General features: G+C 39.0%; 1 protein-coding gene and 1 non-coding gene across 4 annotated transcripts in view; both read left to right on the forward strand.

Moving 5' to 3' along the window:
- The window catches only part of LOC141592404 (uncharacterized), a 32,625-nt gene extending 8,138 nt beyond the window's left edge, over nt 1-24,487 (forward strand). The window contains exons 9-20 of one of the 3 annotated variants that reach the window (XM_074413045.1): nt 1,972-2,047; nt 2,122-2,304; nt 2,725-2,885; nt 4,616-4,721; nt 5,219-5,423; nt 5,533-5,819; nt 6,170-6,291; nt 21,863-22,007; nt 22,227-22,319; nt 22,444-22,517; nt 22,971-23,024; nt 23,940-24,487. In XM_074413045.1, coding sequence (XP_074269146.1) covers nt 1,972-2,047; nt 2,122-2,304; nt 2,725-2,885; nt 4,616-4,721; nt 5,219-5,423; nt 5,533-5,819; nt 6,170-6,291; nt 21,863-22,007; nt 22,227-22,319; nt 22,444-22,517; nt 22,971-23,024; nt 23,940-24,243 — 1,810 coding nt within the window. In that variant the 3' untranslated portion in view covers nt 24,244-24,487. Of the gene's footprint in view, nt 1-1,971; nt 2,048-2,121; nt 2,305-2,724; nt 2,886-4,615; nt 4,722-5,218; nt 5,424-5,532; nt 5,820-6,169; nt 6,292-8,295; nt 8,785-21,862; nt 22,008-22,226; nt 22,320-22,443; nt 22,518-22,970; nt 23,025-23,939 lie in introns of those variants that run through there. The other 2 variants (XR_012521151.1, XM_074413046.1) reach the window with 2 other exon arrangements.
- LOC141593871 (small nucleolar RNA R71) lies at nt 14,352-14,458 on the forward strand. The gene has a single exon (XR_012521929.1). It is a non-coding gene; the product is annotated as a small nucleolar RNA R71 (small nucleolar RNA).
- Nucleotides 24,488-27,100: the final 2,613 nt, after the last annotated feature.

Below are 27,100 nucleotides of genomic sequence, written 5' to 3' on the forward strand. Positions count from 1 at the left end.
AAAAACATAAAATATCTCAAATAACGTCAAATACTAAAAATCCACATGTATCCTTGCCCTCCATTGTGCCCTCTCCGTCACCATTCCCTCATCCTACCCGAGAAATCTCAGCCATGTCTGTTTTGGTCTCCCTCTACCCCTAGCAACCTTTTCTGTTGCCCAGGTCTCCAGCCTCCTAATGGTGCGTCCATAGGTCTTCTTCTCACATGGTCAAACCATCTTAGTCGGTTTTCCATCATCTTGTCCTCTATTGGCGCTACTTTCACCTTTTCCCTAATCATCTCATTCCTTAATCGATCTTTCCTTGTATGGCCACACATCCACCTCAACATACGCATCTCCGCCACACTCATCTTTTGAATGTGACAATGTTTCATGGCCCAAAACTCGAAGCCGTAAAGTAAGGCAGGCCTAATCGTCGTGCGATAAAATTTTCCCTTTAATCCTTGGGACATATCTTTATCGCATAAAAACCCCGTAGCACTTTTCCATTTCCACCATCCCGCTTTAATTCTGTGAGCCACATCTCCGTCTAACTCCCCATCTTTTTGAATAATAGATCCTAGATATATAAAGAAATCTGCTGGGTCATATGCCCAATTAAGTATTATTTGGTTAATTGCATCCTTTGATTAAAACAAACCTCATATCTTAGAGACGGGCTTTTATCTTTTAAATCCTTATTTTGTAGTGGATTCTGACCAATGTGATGTACAATACCTTAGATTATTCATAGCACGGGGATATGCATGTTATTGTAGCCACTATATAAGGGTTAATGGCTTTATTAAAACCTTAGAATTTTTATTCCTTATTTTATAATGTCAAACATATGCTAATGTAGCAAAACCTTTATGGCTTTATCAAAAGGGAAAATGGACCAATTTCTAGGCCTAATCTTCTATCTTCTTGCCCAACAGTTTTCTAGTGAGAAGCTTCCTAGAATTGCGTGCTTTTGCTTGGTCTTCTCTGTTTCCTAATTGATCCTTTTATCTAGTGATGTTTTGGTCAAAAAAAAATTTCTTCAATTAACGGTAAGAAAAAATGTTTATCATGCTTTCTTCTTTAGAGTTGTAACAAAAAGGTGGATGACGTCAGCTTCAACTTCTTTCAAGTGAAAATGTCAGCTTCCATGATACTCTGAGTATCATTTTGAATGATATTATTGAAACTTGTATTTCAGATTTATTCAGTGAAGTCTTATCATTAGATTTGCGAAGTATCACAACTATTTTCCATGGTCAAAGTTCCTGTTAGAAACTTAGAATGGTTCTTTCTGATATAAATGTGTCTTCTCCTAGCCACAATTTTGAAAAGAACTTTACTTTCAAGATACATTTTACAAAGAGAATTTTAGAGTTCCTATTGATTCCATTCTTTTAGAAAATTTGATTAGTTTGTTTTTAAAAATTTAAAAAAAAAGAAAAACTCCTCTCTCTCTCTCTCTCTCTCTCTCTCTCTACTTTCAAGATACATTTTACACAGAGAATTTTAGAGTTCCTATTGATTCCATTCTTTTAGAAAATTTGATTAGTTTGTTTTTTTTAAAAAAAGAAAAACTCCTCTAATTTACAATGATGATCAGCTGAAAACTGTCCTGCAAATTTTTGTCATTATGGTTCACCGTAGAGTATTTACATTCATGGCTACCGGTGTTTCAGATAAGATGACCGCACCGAGACTACTGCTATCAAAGGGAGTAATGATCCCTGTTCTTATTCTAATTATTAGCTTTCATGTTAAAGAGATCTTTGTTGGTTGATTATTCTTGTAGAGTATAATTTTAGACACCAGGTCATTAGTCGCTTCAAAAGACATAGTTACTAATGACTTGTTTTGAACTTCTCTTTTGACACATTCTTAACTGCTGGAGTACTAAATAAAAAAGGAAGGAGTTGCAATCACTAGCTATATGAGTATATGTTTCAATCTCGAGCTTCTCTAAATATCTTGGTTTATGTTTGTCACCAGACCGAAGTGGCCTTCTTCTTCATTTGTTTCATCTGATGGGTTGATCACAGCTATGGCTTATCGTCTTCCTCATGTGGTATGCGAGGCATTTATTCTGTGTAATATCATGGATGAAAACGCACAATTGATGGTTAATCTCTGTTTTTTTAGGTTATGGGGGACAGGTCAGGTAATATTCGTTGGTGGGATGTTACCACTGGCCAATCGTCCTCGTTCAACACTCATAGAGAAGGAATACGAAGGATCAAATTTTCTCCTGTTGTTGCTGGAGATAAAAGTAGAGGCCGTGTTGCTGTACTGTTCTATGACAACACTTTTTCTGTATATGACCTTGTAAGTGAAGCATACCACAATCTCTCTCGATTTCCCGCCCTCTTTTGAGGCTATTCAATGCTTTGTAGCTGTTTGATAAAAATACAGAGGGAAATAAGGAGCTGGTGGCGATGCCTGCTTCTTATGTCCTGTCATGGACGGAGCCTGTCATAGTGTCATGTATTTAATTGTTTATTTGATGTTATTCTTATCCTTACTGCACTATGTATACTGGAAAGAACACATCAGGCTTACATTACCCCATGAGCCGGATATAAGCAATGTTACCCTCGTTTTTCGAATGCAGAGAGGTGGTTTCCGGACGATCCCTACCGGAAAAAATGCATGAACGAGTGCTTTAAATTTTATTATGGGAATTTTGTTTTATCCAGAATTAATTTGATATTTTAAAAGGAAAATCTACATTGCCGAAAATTGCAGGATTCGCCAGATCCATTGTCAAACTCCCCTTTTCTACCACAATTTCCAGGAACACTTGTACTGGAACTTGACTGGTTGCACCTGCGATCTCACAAAGACGATCCTTTAGTTTTGTGCATTGCTGGAGCTGACAGCAGCTTTCGCCTTGTTGAGGTGACTGTGTAAGTTTACTGCTAAGTCCGGCTTTATGACATTTGAATGTATTTTCCTTGATATCAGTATGCAACTCTATAACCTATTCACACTTCTCTAGCCCGTCTCATTCAAGGGTATGATTTCAATAGATTTTTTTGAAGTCTTTGACCTTATTCAATTCAATTTTGTTTTGAGATTATGGTTTTAAGGCAACGTTTTTAAGGCTTTATGCTATTCGAAGATTCACGCAGTATCATTGAATTATCATTTGAGCATTTTTGTGGGATTTGAGTAATTGAGTCCCAAGTTTAATACGTGGTAATGATCTGCGTGGACTGTTTATCTATCTTCAATAGTCTTCTTTCTGCTTCAATGATCCCTTGTTTTTTGCCGGTTCCCTATCAATGATCCAAAAATGGTAATTCTCCTGATTATTTTCAAGTCTGAACCAGGAAACTCCGAAATGGAGGAAACATTAGAGTGACTCTTAATTTTGGTACTTTCACTGGCAGTCGGGATGTAATGTTAATTTTTCTTTCAAGAAAGTAGTTGATTTTTGCTTAATTATTCGAAGATTCTGCTTTTCATGGTAAAAATACCATATGAAGTGGATTGGTAATGTTTAGGGCTTGTTTGGATTGGGGGATTTGTAGGGAGATAGATGGTAAAGACGGAGTTCAGTCAATAGCCAATTTGCCAAGGTAGTAGGTTTTGGTTGGCTAATCAACGCTCAATGAATAATAACCCTCTTTTGAAGTCAATGGCCAGATTTAGTTTCATAAATCAAAGCTTTTTAACGCTACACTCTTGTAGCGGACAACAACTAGTTGGTATTCCTAAGTAATGAAATGATAAAAAGTGATGAGTGTAAAAATAGAGAGAATGGAGAGAAAATGGGGAAAAATTGAGTCTGAAAGTACCAGGTGGTATGTCTGAGTAAGTTTAAGAGGATAGAATGTGATGGGTAGAACAAAGTATGAGAAAACCAACTTTGAGTTTGATTTGCAATGTGCTTAGTGGATACAAAAAATAAGTTGGTGACAAATGGTGTTTAAATTTTGGATGAGCGAAGAACTAGGAGAGAGGAGTAAGACGAAACTAGAAAACACTTTCATATGTCTAATACTTGGTTATGGAATGTTCTACAGATGGTATTAAACCTTGCTTTCAGTTGTAAAAATTGGAATCGTTTGTCATACCTTGATCTGGTCGTTGTGCCATAGATGCAGTTATAATTGCCGCAATGCAGTACCCTTAAGGGCTTGTTTGGATGAAGAGTTTTGGAGGGAAAGAGAGGGGGACGGAGGGCTACAAAATTCCTTGTTTGGTTAGCAAATGAGGGTGGAGAGGGATTTGGAAGGATCCATTTTTCCCCCCTCCAAGGCAAACCAAAATCCGTTCACCATAAGAATTATGGTTTGTAGGAAAATTGTATCAAACACCATACTCCATCCCCCCTCCTCTTCTCTCCCTCCCTTTCCTTCCCCCTATCCCCTCCCTCCCTTCCCTCCTATTTTGCTACTCAAACTAGTGCTAAGTGTACAATTATCTGTCTGTTGTATGCAGAAGACAGTTTTGCCTTGCATTTGTATATATTTTCATTAATTTGCTCACAAATTGTAACTCAGAGTCCTTCAGCAACAAATGAGTCCCTACTCATTTAATGTCTCTTCTTCTTCTCCTCCTTTTTCACCTATTATTTCTTCTTCTTGACTTTCACAAGCTCTCTTACTCAATTTCTTTTCACTTTTACCAGAAACGACCAAAAGGTTGGCTATGGAACTCAATACGGCGCTATTAGGGAAAGGTTTCGACCAATGCCGCTGTGCGCTCCTATATTACTTCCTACTGCACATGCCCTTGTAAGCTCTCCCTCTCTCTCTCTCTGAAACGATTTATATTATTTTAGTTTTTCTTATTTCCCTGAAACGATTTATATTACTTTATTTTTGTCTTTTTTCCATTCGCTTTCTGCGTTTATTTGACATCGTTGAAATTCAGTCCAAGGATTCAGTCAAGTGCTGGTGTTGTGCCTCATTTTGGTGAATCATACATGTGTCATGTGTCTTATCGGACACGAGAAGTGTTGCATTCGGGAAAACAGTGGCTAATTGAGGTGTCGAAATATCAATCTGTGAGGATATCATTACAACATAGTTTTGCTTGAATCTATAATTCTATATTATCGTATGATGCCCTATGTAGCTGGTGTTATAATCCTTTGTATTACTAAATTTGACGCCTTATTCTGGTAACTGTTTTTGAGAAATTGTGAGAGCCTTTTGTTTATAAACTTAATTTCGTAGCTTATATCAGTTGAGCAATGTAGATTGGTGTTCTTTCTGTCTTGTTGCTTCAGGCATTTCGAATGATTTTACAATTGGGGGTGAAACCTTCTTGGTTCAACACAAGCAGTACAATGATCGATAAGAGACCCCACCAAATTCCAGGAACTCCAAAATCAGCTGAAGATCTGCGCAGTTACATGATTGATACTTTCCCTGTTGGTGATGTTGCCGTTCCAGAAATGCTTCTCAAAGTATTAGAACCTTACCGTCAAGAAGGTGCCACTGCCTTAGCCATTAGTCATTACTACTGGATCTTTTAATGGGTTTCTGGTGATATCAATATTATCTGTAAATATGTATTGTGCTTATTGCCTTATTTTTCTAGGATGCATTCTTGATGATGAAAGAGCAAGGCTCTATGCTAGTGTAATGAATAAAAGTTCTGCTATGCGGCTTGCCTTTGCCGCTACAATCTTTGGTGAAACATTTGAAGGGCTCTTCTGGTTACAGCTGCCTCGTGCACTTAACCATCTGATAAATAAGTCCCGGATTAAATTGCCTCCGAGGAAATCTGCGTTAGAACCAGCTTCTCAGGTTGATGAAGTTGCTATGCTCACTAGAATAACGTCAGGTGGAAAATCATTGCCTGGCTCTGACAGAAGAGACTCTTTGGTAGGTCACCCTTTTTTTTGGTTTTCAGTGAGCACTGCTCATAACTCATAAGGTGTACTCCCTCCATTTGTTTCTAGTCACTTCATTTTTCGTATTCGGAACATTCATATCATTTCCGTACATTTCCCCATTAGGTATGCAATAACACATAAAAACACTTTGGTGTGTGTGTGTGGTCTCCAATCTTCTCTCACATATCTTCCATCTCCCCAACTTTGGTGCAAAGTAAATGTAGTGTAACGGAGGCAGTATTTTTGGGTTTCATTAAAGACTGCTCATATGGAGTATTAGACAGTATCATTGCTAGGGAAATTACATGAACTTACTTTCTGTTGATAATCTGCTGACAGAGTCCTGGACAGCTTAGACTCATGGCTTTTGAGCAAGAGGAATTGTGGGAGACTGCTAATGAACGTATACTTTGGCATGAGAAATTGGAAGGAGAAGATGCGATCCAGAACCGTGTACATGAGTATGTTTCTACTGTTTTTTTTTTCTGTGGGTGAAATGTGAGTAATATTATAACTGAACAAATAATTACATACGTAGCCAGGAAAAAATTAGCGATAACTCGCTTGACAAAAACACAACAAGCACAACAAAACTATAGAGCAAAAGCCCTAAGAAAACTATATGCCTATTAGATGGAGCCAATTCATGGCTTGGTGTTCTGCATCCTGTCCAAGCTTGAAGGCAATTTGTCTTTTTACTTCCTCTTTGATGCTCTTTACAACCAGGTCTGGCTTGAGTATCCTCCCATTCACTCGAGCATTGTTTCTTTGGAGCCAAGTATGATAGAAACAGGCATTCAATACCGTGGCCAAGGTTTTCCATTGGATAGATTTGCTTCCCATATCTGCTAGAGCTTCAACAGTAGGCAGTTGCCTATGTAACCAGTGTTCAACAAGTGCAATGATCCTTTTACTATAATCACACTCAAAGAAGAGATGTTCAATTGATTCAGGTTGACTGTCACAGAGGCAACAATGGTCATCTGCAATGCACCCAAACCTGAACAATCTGTCCTTAGTATTCAGTCCCTTATGCATAATAATCCATGTGATCAGAGAATGCTTAGGATTATTCCAGATGACTTTTGGCCATTGCTGAGTAGCCTGAGTTGATCTTAACCAGGCATAGCCTCTACTGATGGAGTATCCCAAAGGATGGGACAACCAAGTACCATTGTCAAAGCCATCTTTCACAAGTTCTCTCACTTTGCAAATGCTTTTCCATGACCAAGTTGCATCAGATTTTGGAGTGTATGAGTGCCAATCCTGGTTTTTGAGATAAAGCTGGTTAATCCATCTAATCCAGAGCCTGTCGGACTTACAGTAAATCCAATTAACTAGCTTAGCCACAGCTGCAATGTTCCAGATATCAGCCTTCTTAATCCCTAGTCCCCCTTCATTCTTGGGTAAGGTTACCTTATCCCAGGCCACCAAGGGGACTCGGTGATATTCAGAGCGCCATCCCACAAGAAGTTTCTACATATTCTTTCAATTCTATGAATAACACTCTTAGGGATGATGAACATAGTTGCCCCGTAGCTGTACAGAGTATTAAGGACAGAGTTGATAAGCGTTAACCTGCCAGCATAGGAAAGTTTTTTTGCACCCAGACTTCGTATCCAGTTAACCAATTTCTCTGCTAAGGTATTACATTCCTTCCTTGTGAGCCTGCCAGCCTGTATAGGAACTCCCAAATACCTGAATGGCATGCTTCCTTCAGAAAAACCAGTGACATTCATAATATCAACTTTCAATTGTTCTGTCATTCCATTGAATAGACCTCAGATTTGGAGTTATTCATACTAAGGCCAGAAGCTTTAGAGAATGAAGAAAAAACCCTCATAAGTAGCATGCTAGATTGAGCATTCCCTTTACAAAACAGAAGGAGGTCATCAGCAAACATGAGGTGTGTCAAGGCCTTTACACAGAGGATGATATTGGAAAGACCATCTGGCTGTGGCAAACTTAATCAACCTTGTAAGATAATCCATACAAATTGTGAAAATGAGGGGGGAAATAAGGTCTCCTTGTCTTAATCCCCTTTTTCCTTTGAAGTATCCAAAGTTAGAACCATTCAGAGAAAGAGTGAATTTGGTAGTTCTAATGCAAAGCATAACTTTCTAAATAAATTCCTTAGGAAACTGGAGACCCTTAAGCAGTTGTTCCACAAAGTCCCATTCAACTGTATCATAAGCTTTTTGCAAGTCAATCTTGAATAAACATCTAGGAGAAACTGCCTCTCGTGCATAGAGTTTCACAATATCTTGACATATAAGCACATTTTCAATGATAGATCTACCTTGAATAAAAGCTCCTTGATTGTCATGGATTATATCAGGTAAGACCAAGGCCAATCTATTACATAATAATTTTGAAATAGCTTTGTAAATGAGACTGCAAGAGGCAATTGGCCTAAAATGCTTAGGGATAAGAGCAACATTAGTAGAGTTTATTTGTGTCAACAGGTTACCTGTCATGAAAAAACCTGTATGGCAGCACAAATATCCTGACCAACAATACTCCAAGCATCTTTAAAGAAGCCACTGGTGTAACCATCTGGCCCAGGAGGAGGAATGGAGAATATGACCCGCTTTATCTCCTCATTTGTGACAGGTCTATTGAGTATATCCAGGTGATGAGGTTCACAACATTTACCTTGATTAAGAACCTCTGGTTTGACAGCTTCAGTTTCTTTCCTACTGCCAAGAAGGGTTTGGTAATAGTCCAGAAATGCATCTTGAATGCTGTCTCCATCCTTACAAATCTTACCCCTTTGATCCTCAATAACTTTGTTTCTGAGGCATCTTTGCTTGATTGCTCCATGGAAGTAGGCAGTATTACTGTCCCCTTCCTCAAGCCATTGAGTTTTAGCTTTTTGTTGCAGGAAAAGCTGTTTCCTGGCAGTATTGAGTTCTTTCAAATTTGCACACGCCTCCACTTCAGTAGCAATTAAGGTGAGATTAGTAGGATCCTGAGCAATTTGTTTTTGAATATTCTCCAATTCATGAGCAGCAATATTTGCATGCAATTCAATATCAGAAAAGCACTCCTTATTTAACTCCTTTAAGACATTCTTCATAGCTTTCAATTTTTTAATGAAGTGAAACTCTCAAGACTCGGGATTTGGTTAAAAAGGACACGATTTGGACAGTGATATGAACCGTTTAATCGTTCTAAAAACGACTAAAAACTCAACAGGAACTCTGAAGACTGCAATCGAACAGTCGACAGAACTGTTTAAACCACGATTCCAGAACTCTACAATCGAATAGAGTAAAGGAAGTGAAAGGGATATGGATTAACCCAAGCACACAGCCATTAGGTTAAAACTAAAAGGATAATTCTCAAGCACACAACAAAGAAAATATATCCGACTCTAAGCACTAAGCAAAAGAGGTTTAGTAGAAATCAAGGTTTCTAACTTTTGTTTGTTCATTCATCAAATTCTGATTTTTACACTAAGGAATGCCTTGCTTTTATAGGCTAAGCAAAACAATCCTATCCATCCATCAAACCTAGTAATCTAACGGTCCAAAAGACCCTAGAAAACCGGTTCCAAAAGGTGGCCCTAAGCCTTACACAATTTCTTACACAAGTTAAAAATCTTAAAGGAAAAACAAGATAAGTAAACTAATGAGGACAATGATAATTAGGACTCCTTGGAAGCTTCAAAGGTCCGGCCATTTAAGGATACAAGGGCTAGAGCATGTAAGAGAGGCTTAAGAGGTTGTCTTGGATGAAAAGGGAAACTTGAAAGCGACCCTTGTCCTTTGGTGTTGCAAACCGTGTAAAGGGACCACTCGGTTTGTTCCTTAGCTTTGCTCTATGACAACCACCTTCCCAAGACACCAACCCTTAGACAAAAATGCTCTTGACTCTTCATAGGTGACTTCTAGGCCGAAAAAGCTCCTTATTTCTTAAATGGATTGTTAATTGGACCCTATTTCGGTCAAGGGACCAAAACCGGGTACAAACATGCCTAAGGTGATTTGTTTTGCTTCATTTAATGACGACAAACATCTTGGTACCCAGATAACTCTTATGCCATTCTTCCCCTACTCTGGCTAGAAAAGAGGGAGCAGCTCTCCACATATTGAAATATTTAAAGCTAGCCTTCTTATGTCCATCAATTTTCACATTACTGACAATACATGGATTATGATCTAGCACTCCTTCTGGATGGAAATGAGCTCTCATTATCGTAAGGGAAATTTAGAGAGCCATTCCCGATTGATAAGAAACCTATCCAATCTACTATATTTCCTCCGAAGGGGTTCTTGTTTATTGTTCAAGTGAAGTAGGCTCCAATTGGAGAGGGAATAGCGAATGTCATGCCACACACATTCAAGCATCTAATGAAGTCATCCATATCCTCTTGTTTTAGATCGTGTTGAAATCACGGCTAGTGCCCAAGCTTGAGACATCCCCGAGCAATTATAGAGAGCTTATTCCGTGATGATCAATCCGTCTTCTTCTTGTGAACTCGAAAAGGAATTCCCTTCCTTCATTAAAAGCATATATCATAGTAAGCAAGAATTGTTATTGGAACTTCTGGCAGTAACCCTTGTGTGAATAAATTGAGGGTCATATTGTAACACCATGACATTAAAGAGACTAGGTTGCCAGAGTATCCACACCCTACCACCTTTATGATCAATTTTGAAGTGGACGGTTTCTTTCCCACAATTAGTAGTAACACACCATCCATCTAACATATTATTTGAGATATTACTCACATTTTCTCCATTTATTTTAGTTTCCAACAGGCCAGCATCATTATTATGAATAAACCATTTGACAGTCTTTATACATTGTTTAACCCTCTCACATTCCAGAAACCGATATTATTATTGGAGTTTTGTGATACTGAGTTACCTATTCCAATCCCTACTTTGGGAGTACTATCACCAGCCACAACTGCTGCATATGATCCACCACCTACAGGAGTGCTACATTCTCCTTCCTCCATACTAGTTGGTTTAACAGCAGGTGTTTTGACATTCTGTTGAGAATTGTTCTGTGGAACAGAGATAGATATTGCTTTTGGCTGGACAGGTTTCCATACTTTGACAATCTTGGATTTCTGTGCAGGTGAAGTCTCACCTTCCTGCAATTTTTAGCCTCATGACCAATGCTCTTACATTTAGTACACAACTCAGGCTTCCATTCATATTCAATCTTAATCTTAATAATTTTGCCTGTTTCATCCAAAAACTTAACTTCATTTGGAAATTTTTGTCCCACATTGAGTTCCACCATTGTCCTGGCAAACCCAAGTCTAGTCCTGTCCTATCAGAAGTTGCTTGATCTGACTTGACATAGGTGCCAATGAGACCAACAATGGTAGGGAGGCACTTACCCCAAAACTTGATGGGTAACTCATGGACTAAAACTCTTTCAAACGCAAACACAAACATTTTCCCTCACTTCAACCTTCAATCCCCTCATCCAAAAACATCAATTTCTCACCAAAATTCACCACAATCAAATCAAAACTTGCTCAAAACACAATTAAATTACTCCTTCATCAACAAAAGACCATTTAATTATCAATTTCCTCACAAATTGAGTCAATTTTCTAGGGTTTAGGGCAAATTCCGAAAATCCCTAATTGAATGAGGAATTGATTGAAATTTGAAGAATCAAGGAGCATTCAAGAATCATCTTGGTTTGTTGATATCAAATTGATAAGGAGCATACAATGGCAAGGACTAAAGGCGGAACTAAGGCACCCAAATCCTCAAATTTGTCAAAAAGGCACAAACTCTTCTAGCATCAAAATCTTTGGTAGTAGCTCAACCAAGGGAACAAGCCCAAGAAATCGTCAATGCCATTGAGGAAGCTACCCTTTATTAGGTTGTGGAACAATCGCTTAAAAACTATCCGGAGGCAACTTTCCATTTTTCCCACGACCCAAAGCGAGACATCAGGGGCGTCCCGACTCGTCTTCTCCTCGTCAGCTCGCACGAGCTCGCACATGTCGTGGGGGGGATCCTCTTCCCGTGTCATTCCTTCTTCCTTTCCTTGTTAATTGTTGGGTTGCACTACAAAGGCTTGGTTAGCCTAGGCATATGCCATCCCTACACTTGATCAAACACTACACATTAAAACACATTAAAATCCCTCCCTCACTTGCTCTCATGTCAAAAAATTTATAACAACAACAACAACAACAACATCAGAGCCTTAATCCCAAAATGATTTGGGTTCGGCTGACATGAATCATCTTTACAAATGCAATGCAAAAATAACAAAAATGCAATAAAGGAAATGAAATGCTTGTTAAGGGGTTAGAATATTTACAAATGGTGGTTTAGGGAGGACTCCACCAAACTCTCCTTTCTTTGATGAGATGTCAAGGGGGCAAAGCCAAAGTGTTGTTGATGTTGCTTAACACCTTGTAGAAGTAGTCGAAGGCTGACTCATTTTCATGATAAAGGTCTTGCATAGACCTTTGTGCATCGTTTTCTTCATTGTTGTAGTCCGAGTCGAAGTGTTGACAAGGATCCATCAAGCCAAAATGATTTCACTGGTGGTGGGTCATCTTTACAAATCATGGTCTAAGGTCATAGCATTTTCAATATAAGGATTGACCAATCCTTCAAATTCATCGTCCCATAGACCACAAACTTCACTTGCTTGTTCCCCAATGATGTCATGAGTTGGCAAGAGCAACTCTTCTTTCTTATGGCCAATGAGGCCTTCTTCCTTACTTTGGAAAGAACCCTCGACGGGTGAGCTATTCAAGCTCTCATTGTTGTTGAAAATTCCATGCTCTCCGAATAGAGCTACTTGAATGTCATCTACTTTCTTCTTCCATATGGGTGATGTTTCGTTACCCTTGGCTTGATCTTTGCATAGAGATTCTAACTTCTTCCTATCACTTTCTCGGCTATAGTGATCGACCATGAAGCATGAGTCATGTAATCGGGGAGCTCTCATTGTTTTGTCAAGATTGAAAGTTATTGTCTGATCCCCTATTTCAAGTGTGAGCTCTCCATGTTTCACATCGATTACCGCTCCCGCGGTATGCAAGATGATGGGAATGTTAGAATCCTCCTCCATGTCTACAATGACAAAGTCTACCGGGATGAAGAATTTGCCAATTCTCACGGGCACATCTTCCCATACCCCTAGAGGTATTTTTGTTGATCGATCCACCATTTAAAGAGTAATGTTGGTGCATTTGAGCTCTCCCACTCCAAGTCTCTCACATACCGAGTATGACATGACACTTACACTTGCTCCAAGATCACACAATGTCTTGATCTTTGAGCTTTGGAGGGGAATTCCCTTGAAGAATAGCACTACTTACTTTGGTAAAGGCAATAGTCTCCAACTTTCGGATGAATTTTTTCTTGGTAAGAATATCCTTCATGTACTTTGCATAAGCCGGAGCATGATTGATCAATTCCGTGAATGGGATTGAGACTTCTAAGTTCTTCACAATTTCCATGAACTTTCCAAGTTGCTCATCAAGCTTAGGCTTAGCTTGACGACTTCAGAATAGAAGTATAATCACAATAGGCTCCTTATCAACATTCTTGGCCTTTTCTTCATTTCTCTTTTTTGAAATTGGTAGTAGGCTCTACTACCTTAGAGTTCTCCACAACTCTTTGCTTGCTACTATCATCCACAATATCTTCATCAATTGGCCTCTTCGGTCCCTCATATCTTGTACCACTCCTCAAATGGATGGCACTAACCGTTTCATTTTTTGGGGGGTTACCTTGAGGAGGTAATTGTCCCTTTTGTCTTTGGGAGCTAGAAGATGCTAGTTGAGTCATTTGAGTTTCTAACATTTTGGTGTGGGCAAGTATATTGTTGATGTTGGTTTCTTTAGCTTGGCTATCTTTTTGCATTTGGGTGAAGAATTCTTGTTGGTTCTTTTGCATTTGGAGGACCGCTTTTTTAACATCAAAGCTTTGGTCATTGGATTCGTTGTAGGAAGGTTGATTTTGATATCCTTGACTTTGGTTGAAAAAGGGTCTTTGAGTTGGATTTCTCATTGGAGGTGGGGTGTATGTTGGTTGAGGATTTTGAACATTTTGGCTCTTGTATGAGAGATCTGGATGGAATTTGGTATTCTCATTATAGTAGTTGGAATAAGGGGTGCCATTCTTGTATGCTTGGAAAGCATTCACTTGTTCCCCTACATTCGTTTGGATATACTCCATTTGGGATTGAGGATGATGCCATCATAGCATTGACATGTTGTTTGGGTGATTTGGAAGCTTCATCAAGCTTAGCCATGGCTTTTTCAAACTTCAAGTTGATGGTGTCGATATGAGCACTTAGTTGAGCACCCTATTGTGTGATGGAATCTACCTCATGTGTTCCTCCTCTAGTGGCCTTTGGAGGACTACTATATTGGGAATTATGAACCGCCATCTCTTCGATTTTAGCCCATGTTTGGTTGTCATCAATTTCGGTAAACCTCCCATTGGATCCCATGTTAAGCACATTGCGTGAGTCTTCATATAAGCCGCTCCAAAACTGTTGAACAAGGAACCACTCATTAAGTCCATGGTGTGGACAAGAGCGACAAGTGTCCTTAAATCTCTCCCATGCTTCATATAATGATTCCTCATCCATTTGCTTGAACCCGGTGATTTGGACTCTCAACATGTTAGTCTTCTCCGAAGGATAGAATTTCTTATAGAAGGCAAGTGCTAACTTCTTCCATGAATCAATACCAAGGGTAGCCTTGTCTAGGCGCTTCAACCATTGCTTTGCGGTACCAATCAAGGAAAAAGGAAACAACACCCACCGAATTTGATCTTAAGTAACTTCGGTTTGAGAAATTGCATCACAATAGTCACAAAAAGTCTCCATATGTAAATGAGGATCCTCACTAGGCATCCCTCCAAATTGACTTCTCTCAACTAATTGTATGTTGTATGAATGCGGATTTGGCAATGAAATTACCGGTTAGATGTGGTGGTGTAGGAGTATCGTTTGGTAGGTTCTTCTCGGTTGGTACGGAATGAGATGATAATTTAGGCATTGTGGGTTGATTTTGTGAGTGGTTTGGAATTGGGTTAACCTCTTCTTCTCTTGCAAAAGGGTTGACAAACGAGAGAAAGCTTACAATTCCACAATTTCTTCAGCAATGGCGAGAAATAGACGGAATGTAAATAATAATAATACTCCACAAAAACACAAAAATACTAGTTCATCAAATAATAAACACAAAAATAGTAGTAATACGATACATATTACAGAATTACGAGAGATCGATCAATAATCTGCATAGAATGTTCTAAGACAAATGGAATTACGATCGTTCAATTTGAGCAAGGAAGTGAGTGCGGTCTTGGGACTCATCGTTAATAATGAAACGGAGTGGAAGACAGTTGGCGCGAAAACAGGAACACCATTGGAACAACCTCGCGTTAAAATTGAAACAGGGGATGTTCAAGGTGAGCTTGAGTTTTGGTCTTCTTCACATCTCGCTTTGTTTTGGGAGCTAATCCTCCTAATCATGTTATGGATGGCTTTGTTAGAAGAATTTGGAAGGATTTATCGATTGATAAAGTTGCGTTCCAAGCTAATGGAGTTTGTATTGTTCGATTTAGTAAACAAGAGGATAAGGATTCTGTGCTTCAATCTGAACAGCTTTTCTTTGATAATAAACCTTTTATTATTAGAGATTGGCAACCTGATGTGAAATGTGTGAAGGATAAGCCTGATTTGGTGCGAATTTGGGTGCGATTGTATAATTTGGACCTTAAATTTTGGGGAAAAGCTTTACCTAAGATTGTTAGCATGATAGGTACACCTATTAGGCCTGATCGTGCTACTGAGAAGGAGTATTTGGAGTATGCCAGGTTCATGGTGGAAGTGAAATTGGGACATACCCTACCTGATAAGATTGAATTCATTGATGATAAGGATGTGGTGCAGCAGCAGGAGGTCTCTTATGAATGGAAACCTCTTGTATGTTCTCAATGCTCAGGCATTGGACATGATGCTGCTTTGTGTAGGAAGCGTGCTGACGAGGTTCGTAAGAAACCTGCTCAGAAAGTATGGAGGCCTAAAGTTGGCTCTGTGAAACCATTTTGTTGTGCTGTGCAGTTGTTGCTCTGTTCAATGTGTGGAGCACATGCACAGAAGCGGTGGTGTTGCCTCGACTTAACCCTCCCGTGATGGTTACCCCCATTCCTTTCGGAGGCGATGAGATGGCTTCACCGGCTAGATTCGGTTCATCGTGATGTCTGGACTAGGGGGGAAGCGACCATGGGGGGCCCTACTGTGTTAGAAGTCATTCAACAATCCCTGAGACAAAGTATATTGAATAGTATGGGGAAGGGGAGATCAACAATCATTCAAAATGGTTAATATAGGATTTTGGAATGTTAGAGGCCTTAATAAATGGAATAAGCAAGGTGATATTAGGAGATTCTTGCACATTAATAAAATTGGCCTGTTTGGCTTGGTTGAAACCAGGGTCAAAATAAAAAATAAAGATAGAATACAAGCTGGGTTTAGTAGTCCGTGGCAAATAATTGACAATAGTGAGGTGAAAGATAGTGGAAGAATCTGGTTATTGTGGGATTCCTCACAGTTTGTGGTTAATTGCATTAGGAAGGATTTGCAGGTCATTCACGCTCAGGTTACTAATCTGGTAACTGGATTTGGATGGACTTGCTCCTTGGTGTATGGGTGTAATGCTGATTCTGACAGAGTTGCTCTTTGGGACTCTCTGATAGCTCTGAAAGCTAATGTTCATGGTCCTTGGCTTGTAATGGGTGATTTTAATAATGTCTTGTATGTGGATGAAAGAATTGGGTCTCGAGGTAATTGATACTGAGGTAAAGGGGTTTCAGAACTGTGTGGATGTGTGTGGCTTGTATGATTTGGTTTGTACTGGTGCCTACTTCACCTGGAACAATAAGCAAGAGGGTGATGCTAGGGTATTTAGTAGGATTGATAGGGTACTGGCAAATGATGAATGGATCCTTAATGGTCCTAATGGTGTTGTTACTTTCCTTCCTGAGGGGCTTTATGATCATAGTCCTTGCTTGATTGAGCTAGGGGAGGATATTGAGAGAAGGAAGGGTACTTTTAAATATTTTAATATGTGGGGGAAGCATGCTAACTTTAAGAGCATTGTCAATGAGACTTGGAGACAGCCTATTTATGGTTGTTGTATGTTTCAGTTGGTAAAAAAGCTTAAACATCTGAAACACCCCTTGAAAAAGCTGAATAATGGAGGGTATGGGGATATTGAGAACACTGCTATGATTGCTAAAATGCTGCTGGAAAGTATCCAAAAACAGTTGCATAATGACCCTAGGAATGTGCGATTCTAACGAGGAGAGAGTTGCAAATTTGAAACCTACAAAGAGCTTGATGATGCCAGGCTGTTCTAGCACAAAAAGCTAAATCTCGGTGGGTAATTTAGCTGATGACAACACTAGGTACTTTCATAGTACCATTAAAGCTAGACGTGCCCAGAATAAGGTCCTTAAGATTAAAGATATGCATGGGGTGACTTCAGTCTTTCGAGGTTCACGCCATTGAACAAAGGGCTTTTGTAGATTACTATCGGGCTTTGTTAGGTAGTTCTACCGAGGTAGTTCTGTGTGTCCCTATTTGTTGTTAAAGAAGGCGGGGGTAGTGAATTCCCGAGCATGTAAGAGGGATGGTTCAGCAGTGGCGAGTAATCGAATGCCGAGATTAGGGAAGCACTTTTCTCTATTCTGTGGAGAAGGCTCTGGTCCGCACGGCTACTCTCTTTGGGTTTTGAGAGATGCTTATGACATTATTGGAGGAGATGTGATTAATTACGTAAAGGAATTCTTGATCTTGGTGCTGCAGCAAGTTAATGCTCGTGCTTACCCTTATTCCAAAGGTGGGTATCCTAATTGAGTCCATGATTTTAAATCCCGTTGCTGTTGCAATGTTATTTACAAATGCATTTCCAAAATCATTTGTAAAAGGCTTTCTGGAGTGCTGATGGACATTGTCAGTATGAATCAGAGTGCGTTTATTAAGGATAGAGAGATTGTTGATAATATCCTTATTTGTCAAGATTTGGTAAGGCTTTATGGGAGGAAATCATGCACACCTAGGGCCATGCTTAAAATTGACCTAAAAAAGGCTTATGATTCCATTGAATGGGCCTTCCTTAGGGATATGTTGATTGCTCTAGAGTTCCCTGATCAGATGATTCAGTGGATTATGGTGTGTGTTACAACAACTTCCTTCACCATTTCTTTGAATGGGTGATTATGTTGGATTATGGTGCGGACACGTGTGTTCCGACACGACACGACACTTCAATTTAGACCACAAAACGGAAAATTCACCCCCCTTCACCATTTCTTTGAATGGGTCACATTTTGGTTACTTTAAGGGACAACGGGGTTTGAGACAAGGGGACCCCATGTCTCCTTTGCTTTTCACGCTTTGTTTAGAGTATTTTTCAAGAATACTCAGGGTTGTTACTACTTACTACTGAGAAACCTGATTTCAAGTATCATTCCTTATGTAGAGGTTTGAAGCTAAGTCATCTTGCTTTTGCAGATGATCTTTTGTTGTTCTGCAGGGCTGATATAGCTTCAATCACTATCATTTTGAGAGCGTTTCTGACTTTCTCTGAAGCTTCTGTGTATGAATAAGGCAAAATCAGATATGTATCTGAATGGTGTTGATCAGGCTTGCAGGGTTTAAGTTGGGGCAATTCCCTTTTAGATATTTGGGTGTCCCAATTTCCTCCAAGAATTAGAGGTTGGGGAGCTAAACACCTAAGCTATGCTGGGAGGCTAGTTTTGGTTAAGGCTGTCCTAACTCAGATGCATGCTTATTGGGCTAGGATTTTTCTGTTACCAAAAGGAGTCATTCACAAGGTGGAGTGCATTTGCAGGAATTAACCTATGGGCTGGGCATGCTGAGTTTAAGCATTCTCCCCCTGTTGCTTGGGAGACTTGCTGTTTACCTAAGGAACAGGGTGGTTTAGGTATTATAAATTGCCATCTGTGGAATGTTGCTCTGATTGGCAAGTATGCGTGGTGGATTCATAGTAAGAAGGAGAGTCTCTGGGTACAATGGGTACATCACATCTATATAAAGCAATGTGATTGGTGGATGTATGAACCTACTCAGAATTCAAGTTGGACATGGAGACAAATTTGCAAGGTTAAGGACATGCTTAAGCCAGGTTTTTTGAATGGAGCTTGGGATGGAAATTATTCTATTCAGAAGGGTTATCAGTGGTTACTTGGTCCTTGCCCAAAGAAGGATTGGGTACCTATGGTTTGGAATAGAGTATGCGTGCCCAAGCACAACTTTAGTACTTGGATTTATGTTCAGCAGCGTTTTTTAACGCAGGATAGGCTGCAAAAGTTTGGTGTTAGCACTGCTGGTGTGTGCTACCTGTGTGGATTGCATTTGGAAACACACAGTCATCTGTTTTTTGAATGCTCGTTCAGTTTACAGTGCCTGATGTTGGCTACAGATTCAGTGGCAGGGGGATGTGATGGATTGGATTATTCGTTGGAGGTGCAGATCTTTGTTGAAAAAGCAGGTGATAATGGCAGCAATCTCAGGTCTCATTTACGGCATTTGGGACTGTAGGAATAAGTGTAGGTTGGAGCATTATATTACTCAACCAAGACGGGTTGTGAAAGGAGTACAGCAGCTGGTGAAATGTCGAGTGAACAAAGGAGATTTTGATAAGGGAAGAGTGAAATGTAAGGCTTGGCTAAAACATATTGATGTATTAGATTAGTAGCTTAGCTTATGATGAGTATGAAAGATGTATGGTGTACTATGATTGATTTTAATGATATTCACATTTTCAACAAAAAAAAAAGGGTTGACAAACTCAATATTATTTGGTTGAATGTTCACAATCTCTCCAATACCCACAACTCTTGAAGTACCTCTAGCAACTCTTCTATTGTTGGTTAAGGTCCTTTCAATCTCGATATCAATAGGTAATGGATTACCTTGTGATCTCCTAGTCATGCAAAATATCAAATAACTAGAAAACAATTAGAACAACTTTGAGGAGAAAGACTTCCCCAAGGTAAAGAAAGACACAACTAAAAACAATTAACGAAAATTAAATCAATTGAACACTGTCCCCGACAACGGTGCCATTTTTGGTGTGTTGTTATTGCTCATCATTAAAGCTTTGAACCAAAACAAAGTTTATATCTTTACAAACTACTCTTAGTAGAGTGATAAGCAAAGGTTGGATCCCAAGGGACGTGTATCGATTTAAGATTTCAATTGCAAGTAGTTATGTCTTAAGGTGTCACAAATTTGGGTTGAGATGAGATGCAATCTAAACTAATCAACAAGATGAATATAAATTAATGAAAACAAAGTAAGGCAATAAAAGGGGTTTGTAAACGATTGATTAAGGGCACTAAGGTATCGTGGGTTCATAAGGGAATCATGGAAATAGATCATACAAACATGTTCTCAAATAGATGCAAGCAAAGCAACTTATTGTTGTGATGGGATGAGTTAGTGTATATCTTACAATTCCTAGGAAGATTTAGGTCCCGGAGCCGAGTCGATCAAGACTTTACAACACCTACAAGTTGACTAGGTCTCTTCCTATTCAACTCTATGCATGGTCTAACAAGGTTTGAGTTGGCTAATATCTTATAAGCCTCATTGAAAAGATAAGAGAATCATGCTAGGATTGTCAATCGAGCATTTCATCAAGTATAACATGTGCATAAGTTGAAATCACAACAAGCAAGCATTAAATTATGAAAGCATATTAAATAAAGCAAAGATCTAATCCCATGATTGATTCTCCTAATTCCCCATTAACCCTAGCTAAGAGACTACTCACTCATGATCAAGTTTAACATGCTAATAAGGATGTCAATCATATTAGCAAAGCAAAACATGATGAATAAGTAATGTAATTAACAATAATTAAGCAAGGTAAAAGGAATTATACCAACTTGAGATGATCTAAATAATAAAGCAAAGAATAATAGAAGGAAACTTGATGATTGATGGAGAGTTGTCAATCCTCCAATGAACCCCAAATAATCTTCTAATTACCCAACTAAGACTAAGAACAATTGAGAGATTCAGGAAAGATTAAGATGTGATTAATATTAAAAATGTGTATTACAACTTGGATTAAGACTAAATTAAGAGATTAGAAAAAGATTAGAACTTGATTCTAAGATGATGATCATCTAGGTAGTACAATAGGGTATTTATACTAAGATTAAGTACAAGGATTAGGGTTACTAAGGGCTTAAATGATGATTAAGACCCTAAGAGAAGTTTGACGATTTGCAAGTCCCGTAGGGACACGCGCGAGCTGAGTAGTAAGTCCTCAGGGACACGCGCATCCTGGCCTGGAGTATTAATAAGGTCTGTACTTTAATATTTAAGAAAATGGTTGCTTACTGATATCTACTGAGCATAGTGCATTTGCAAGGAAGGTGGTTCATATATTTTAAGTGCATGTGTGCTGGCGGGTTTGATAAGTTTGCATACTCCCTTCTGAGATGAGCCTTGAAATCACGTGTCGTTGTCTGTGATTGGATTTTATTTAGGCTTCTTAAAGTAAGTATGATTTTGTTAGCTTCTGTGTCATTGATTTCATCTGTAGTCTTGCTTGCAATCTCTTCATCATTTTGTGGCATATACTCGTCACTTCACACTTTCACAGGCATCTAAGCTACCTTTAAGTGTAGAGGGCTAGCAACTTTTAAGTGGAGAATTTTTTATCTACAAGCTTTTTTACTAGCCACCTTATCAATTGCAATTAGAATACTGGCGAGGAGGCATCTTTTCTAATTGCACTATCTTTTTGCCCTCTTGGAAATTTGGAATAATAGCTCAACGGCTGCTTAAGAAATGTCTGGTGCAAGTTTAAATGATCTTTGCTTCTTGAGCTTCCTTGGACAGTAGTTTTATTTGATTCTATGTCTACCTATCCATCAAACCATGTGTCCGCCCTTTGGTTATTTCACGCGTACCTTTTGATTATGTTTGTCTTATATTTATTTATCATCATATTTAACAACTATGTTATATATTTAGCCTGGTCTCAGTTGGAAATTTAGAAGCAGCTGTAAGTTTATTGCTGTCCACTTCTCCTGAGAGCCGTTACTTCTATGCAAATGCCTTACGTGCAGTTGCTCTTGCTTCTGCTGTTTCAAAATCTCTGCTTGAACTTGCTGTTAAGGTAAGAGTGAATCACCCTTTGAATGAGTGTCAATTTTCTTACGGCATATGGGCTGTTACTCAGGCTGGACAGGCTTATTTAAAAGTTTCTCTCACGTGTGCATATTGAAGTTTCCAAAGTGTCATGCCATATCCCAGTGTCATATATCCGGCATGGTTACTTGTTATCTGAAGAGTCTGGATAACTTCAATCTTGCTCTGTTCTGTCACCTCTATATAGGTTGTTGCAGCCAATATGGTAAGGACAGACAAATCATTGTCTGGCACTCATCTTCTTTGTGCTGTTGGAAGGCATCAAGAAGCTTGTTCTCAGGTTAGTTATCCGGCTTCTCCTCTTGATGTAAAAATGCCAAAGAAAAAGAACATGAAATTCTTATTGTTATACTTTTGTCTATGCTAATTTGTAATGTTGAGCGGTTAGTGGTATTTTTATGCAGCTACAAGATGCTGGCTGCTGGACAGATGCTGCAACGTTAGCTGCTACACATTTGAAGGGTTCTGATTATTCAAGGTCCATCCTAGTCCTTTTTACTAGAACATGGTTATGGCTCCTGGAAATGTACATTATTGGCTTTCAATTAATGGTTATTCCTGTTTCTTCAATATGTTACCTCATTGCCTTCCTATTAAATGATTATCAATTACGGTGTACTAATTTGCATATTAAAGAAAAATGGCTCATTAAATTGGTTGTGGTTCTTTTTATTATGTAGTATCATTCATTCGATGTGACTCTCGATGCAATATTCATCATGGGTACTCCGGGGAACAGCCTTTTTGTGGTGTTACTATGTAAGAGTGTATGACTGTGTACATTCGACCTGGCTAGTCCCTTCCCTGTCATGTGCACAGGCTCAAAGATAATCTTAATAATGAATATCTATCTGAAAGGGAATTCGTCTTTCTGGATTCCTGCTTGAAGTTCAATATGATATTCACAGTTTTTCTTACTATGGTTCACTAGGGTACTGCAAAGGTGGGCGGACCATGTTCTTCACAGTGAGCATAACCTTTGGAGGTATGTTAAGTTCCTTGGGTGTAATTGTAATTTAGATCATGCCTGAACATCTTTAACTTCATATACATCTAAGTACATTAATTATTAAAAAAAAAGTACATTAGTTATCACTTGTCTCCCTTGTGGCCCAATGGTTTAGTCATGGATTGGCAAACTGTTAAACATGATACGAATTATCCGGATTGATTGATGTCTAATCGAAGACGCGAATGAGTAACCTGAATTGCGCCCAAAATCGAATTCTAATTGAACCGACTTTGGTATACCAGAAATTAACCCAAACTTGAAGGAGTCTGAAACCTGCGTTACTCAGACACGCCGACACGTGTCGGCGTGTCGGACACGGCTATTTGGGGTGAATTTTCATGTTTTGTGGTCTAAATTGAAGTGTCGAAGTGTCCTGTCGTGTCGGACACCGACACGTGTCTGACACGCGACACGGCAGTTAAGTGAAGTGTCGGAGTAACATAGTCTGAAACGATTCAACACTTGACTTATTTAGACAGTGTATGCGATAAATCATTGATTCATGATTGAATATATGAAACATTGAAATATGATCAATATTATATTCGTTATGAAGTGTAAGAGTATATATAAATGTGTCCTGATTCGTGCCAATTCAACCTTACAATGGTCCAAATTGAATATCACCTTGATAATTTGATATGACATTGACTGGACTTGAACCTTTATTCAAATCGATGTAACCAATATGAAGCTTAAGTGAATCGAGCCAAAATAAAACTAAGACTCACTCGAATGACAACCCGATTTAATGTGATATGAACCTGAACCAAATGACCCATTTGTCATGTCTTGTGCCGAATAAATCAAACCTAAGAGTCAACGGTTCAAACCTTTGTCACCTTTATTTTTGTGCCATGGTTGACACATGACTGGTGTACATTGCAGAGCTCTGATATTGTATGTGGCCGCTGGAGCATTCCGGGAAGCTTTGACCGCGCTTCGGGAGGCACAACAGCCTGACACAGCTGCCATGTTTATTGTTGCCTGTCGGGAAATCCATGGAGATATCCTTGCTAATATGGGTCATATTGAACATAGGCCTGAATCATCATCATATAAAGACCAGCCGCTTGTCTTACCCGAGTTAAGCGCGGAAAATGAAGAAGTCATTGCTGCTGATGAGCTTTATGGACAGTACCAACGAAAGCTAGTCCACCTGTGTATGGATTCAGAGCCCTTCTCTGACTGAAATTGGACTCATGTCAACATTTGGTTTATAGTGAGTGAAAAAGTGAGTCAAATGGGGCTTAGTAACTGAAATTTCAGGTTGGTAATAATTCTCCATATCAAGGACAAGCTCTGATCAATTGCGGTTTTGAGCCGAAAAAGAAGACGGGTTATTCGTTATGAGTTGAATTTAAGTGCGTTGTTGGCTTTTGACAACCGAGAGATTATAAAGTGGCTTTCACCTTCAATTTACCATCTCTTAACCATTTTGCAGGGAGTGTTAGGTTTAGTTGAGCTGAGCATCGAGTTTTTTTTTTTTTTTTTTTTTTTTTTTTTTTTTTTTTTTTTTTTTTTTTTTTGACAATTAGAGAGACAGACTAAGCTCTAGCCCAGTTTGCCAATCTATGAGCAACTACATTACATGATCTCTTAATGTACGAAATTGAAAAACAATGAAACATAGAAGCTAAAACACTAATATCCTTAGTGACCACCCAAGTGAGATGATTATTAGATGTGCCATCAGCAATTTGTCCCAGCATTGTGATGCAGTCCGAAGCAATGGATAAATGGAGATATTTATTAGTCCAAGCCCACTTCATGACTTCCAAAATAGCTTTCCCTTCTGCTTGTTCTGGGCTTTGCGCATAAGTTGATAGCCAGTGCTCCGTTTGTGTGCCATCGTTTGTTAAGCAAGTCTAGCCAATACCCGCCTTCCGTGTCACATCCCATGAAGCATCAACCTGTATCGAAACCCTACCACAATTACTTGTAGAGCCAGAAACCCAAATAGCTGCCCCAAATCTTAGTTGTAGGATATTATCTTCAGACTCGCTAACTCCACCCATGAAAGAAAACCCAGGTGGAATACCCAAATCTAGTTGTTGTATAGCTGCATTGACGACATTAAACTGAATCTCATAGAGCTTCATGGCACTAACCATTCAGTAGGAGTATTACCAAAAATATTAATGTTCCTTACTCTCCAAATAGTCCATAGAGTGCAAAGAAAGGAGACCACCCCAACCTTGTTATCATCTACTTTCAGAAGTAGTTGAATCCAATTTATTATCCAGCTTTTCACATTGATAAACGAACAGTTATCCGCTCGAATCCCAATGAAACTCCCCATCCATAATCTTTTTGCAAAAGAGCAGTAACGGAAGAGATGTTCCAGAGTTTCAGTGGAAGTGCAAGATTCTTTTAATCAACAAGTAGTGTCATAGGTATAGATGTTCCTTGCCGAAAACTCATATCCAATTGGGAGTGTATCCGTTAGTATTTTCCATAAAAGTACACTCCAAACCTTAGGTCCCAGCAGTGTCCATAAATTCTTTTGAACAAATGCACGAAACTCAGGTTTTAGTCTTGTGAGATCCTTTGTTGTTGCCGTTTCATTCCACAATTTAGAATGGGCAATACGGTACCCAACTTTGACTGTGAACTTCCCAGAAGAGGTATCCTCAAGATAAAGAATGTCATCTGACATATCCTGAAGAATGGGAGTCGCCAGAATCCTTAAAGCGCATACTTTATCGAAGAAATGAAAAACCAAATGGTCATCCCATTCATTAGAGGTGATAAGATGCTTTACTTGAAGATCAGCAAGACTTGGTGCGCCATCTAAGAGGGTTGGATCTTTAGGAATATGTGCTTTTCCTTCTACCCAATTAGATTTCCAAACATTAAGAGTTGATGAGGCACATACCTTCCAGGCACACTTATCTTTGATTAGCTCAAAGCCCCAAGCGACACTTCTTCCGCCCCAAGTAGTTCCAATGTGGTTTTTCCTTAAATTAGGATTCCTAAACGACTCAAGTAGCCTATATTTATGGCCTAAAGTTTGAGCAATAAGAGAAGAGGGTAGAGAAACCATCCTCCAAGCTGATTTAGCAACTAAAGCTTGATTAAAGCAGCTTGAATTCCTAATACCTAAACCACCCAAGCCCTTAGATTGTGAAATGAACTTTTTACTACACCAACTAATATGTTTTCCCGACCGACACCCTGACCACCATAAATGTGATAGCATAGAATCTATCTTAGCAGTCACACTTATCGGTATTTTGAAAATCGATAAAAAGTAAATAGAGATAGAGGACAAGACAGACGAAATAAGGGTTAACCTACCCGCTGGTGATAGCAAATATCAATTCCATGAAGAAATACGTTTTGCCACTTTTTCAATTAAGAAATTAAACAAGGTTCTTTTAGATATTTTTTTCATGGAATTGCTGACATCCGATGGTAAACCTAAATAGATACCTAAAGAGTTTGAAATTGGTGCCTTAAAAAGAGACATACATTTCTTTGCAAAAGCTAAAGAGGAACCATGACTAATCAAAAGTGCTGATTTTGAGTGGTTAATACACTGACCGGATGCCAAACAATAATTTTTGAGAACCCTAGCAAGAGAAAGACACCCCTCTTGCTTACCTTTGACAAAGAAAATTGAGTCATATGCGAAAAGTAAATGAGAAATAGGCAAACTACCTCTAGACACCGACATTCCCCGTAGTCCACCCTGTGACTCAGCTTTAAGTAAATTAAGAGAAAGAAATTCAGTACACATAACAAAAATATAGGGTGATAAAGGATCTCCCTGTCGGATTCCACATTTTGGCGTAAAAGAGGCAGAAGGAGCACCGTTGATCAAGATTTCATACGATAGTGTTATTATGCAACTCATGATGACAGAAATCATTTTTTCAGGAAATCCCATCCGAGAAAGAGTCATTTCAATGAAGTTCCAGTCTAATCTATCATATGCTTTGCTCATATCTGCTTTATACCCCATCATAGTACATTTCCCATCCTTAGAAGATGTATTTTTGTGAACCAACTCATGGGCTAGTAGGATATTGTCCGTGATGCTTCTT

The sequence above is a fragment of the Silene latifolia genome, chromosome 7 (assembly GCF_048544455.1).
Source record: "Silene latifolia isolate original U9 population chromosome 7, ASM4854445v1, whole genome shotgun sequence".
Classification (NCBI taxonomy): Eukaryota; Viridiplantae; Streptophyta; class Magnoliopsida; order Caryophyllales; family Caryophyllaceae; genus Silene; species Silene latifolia.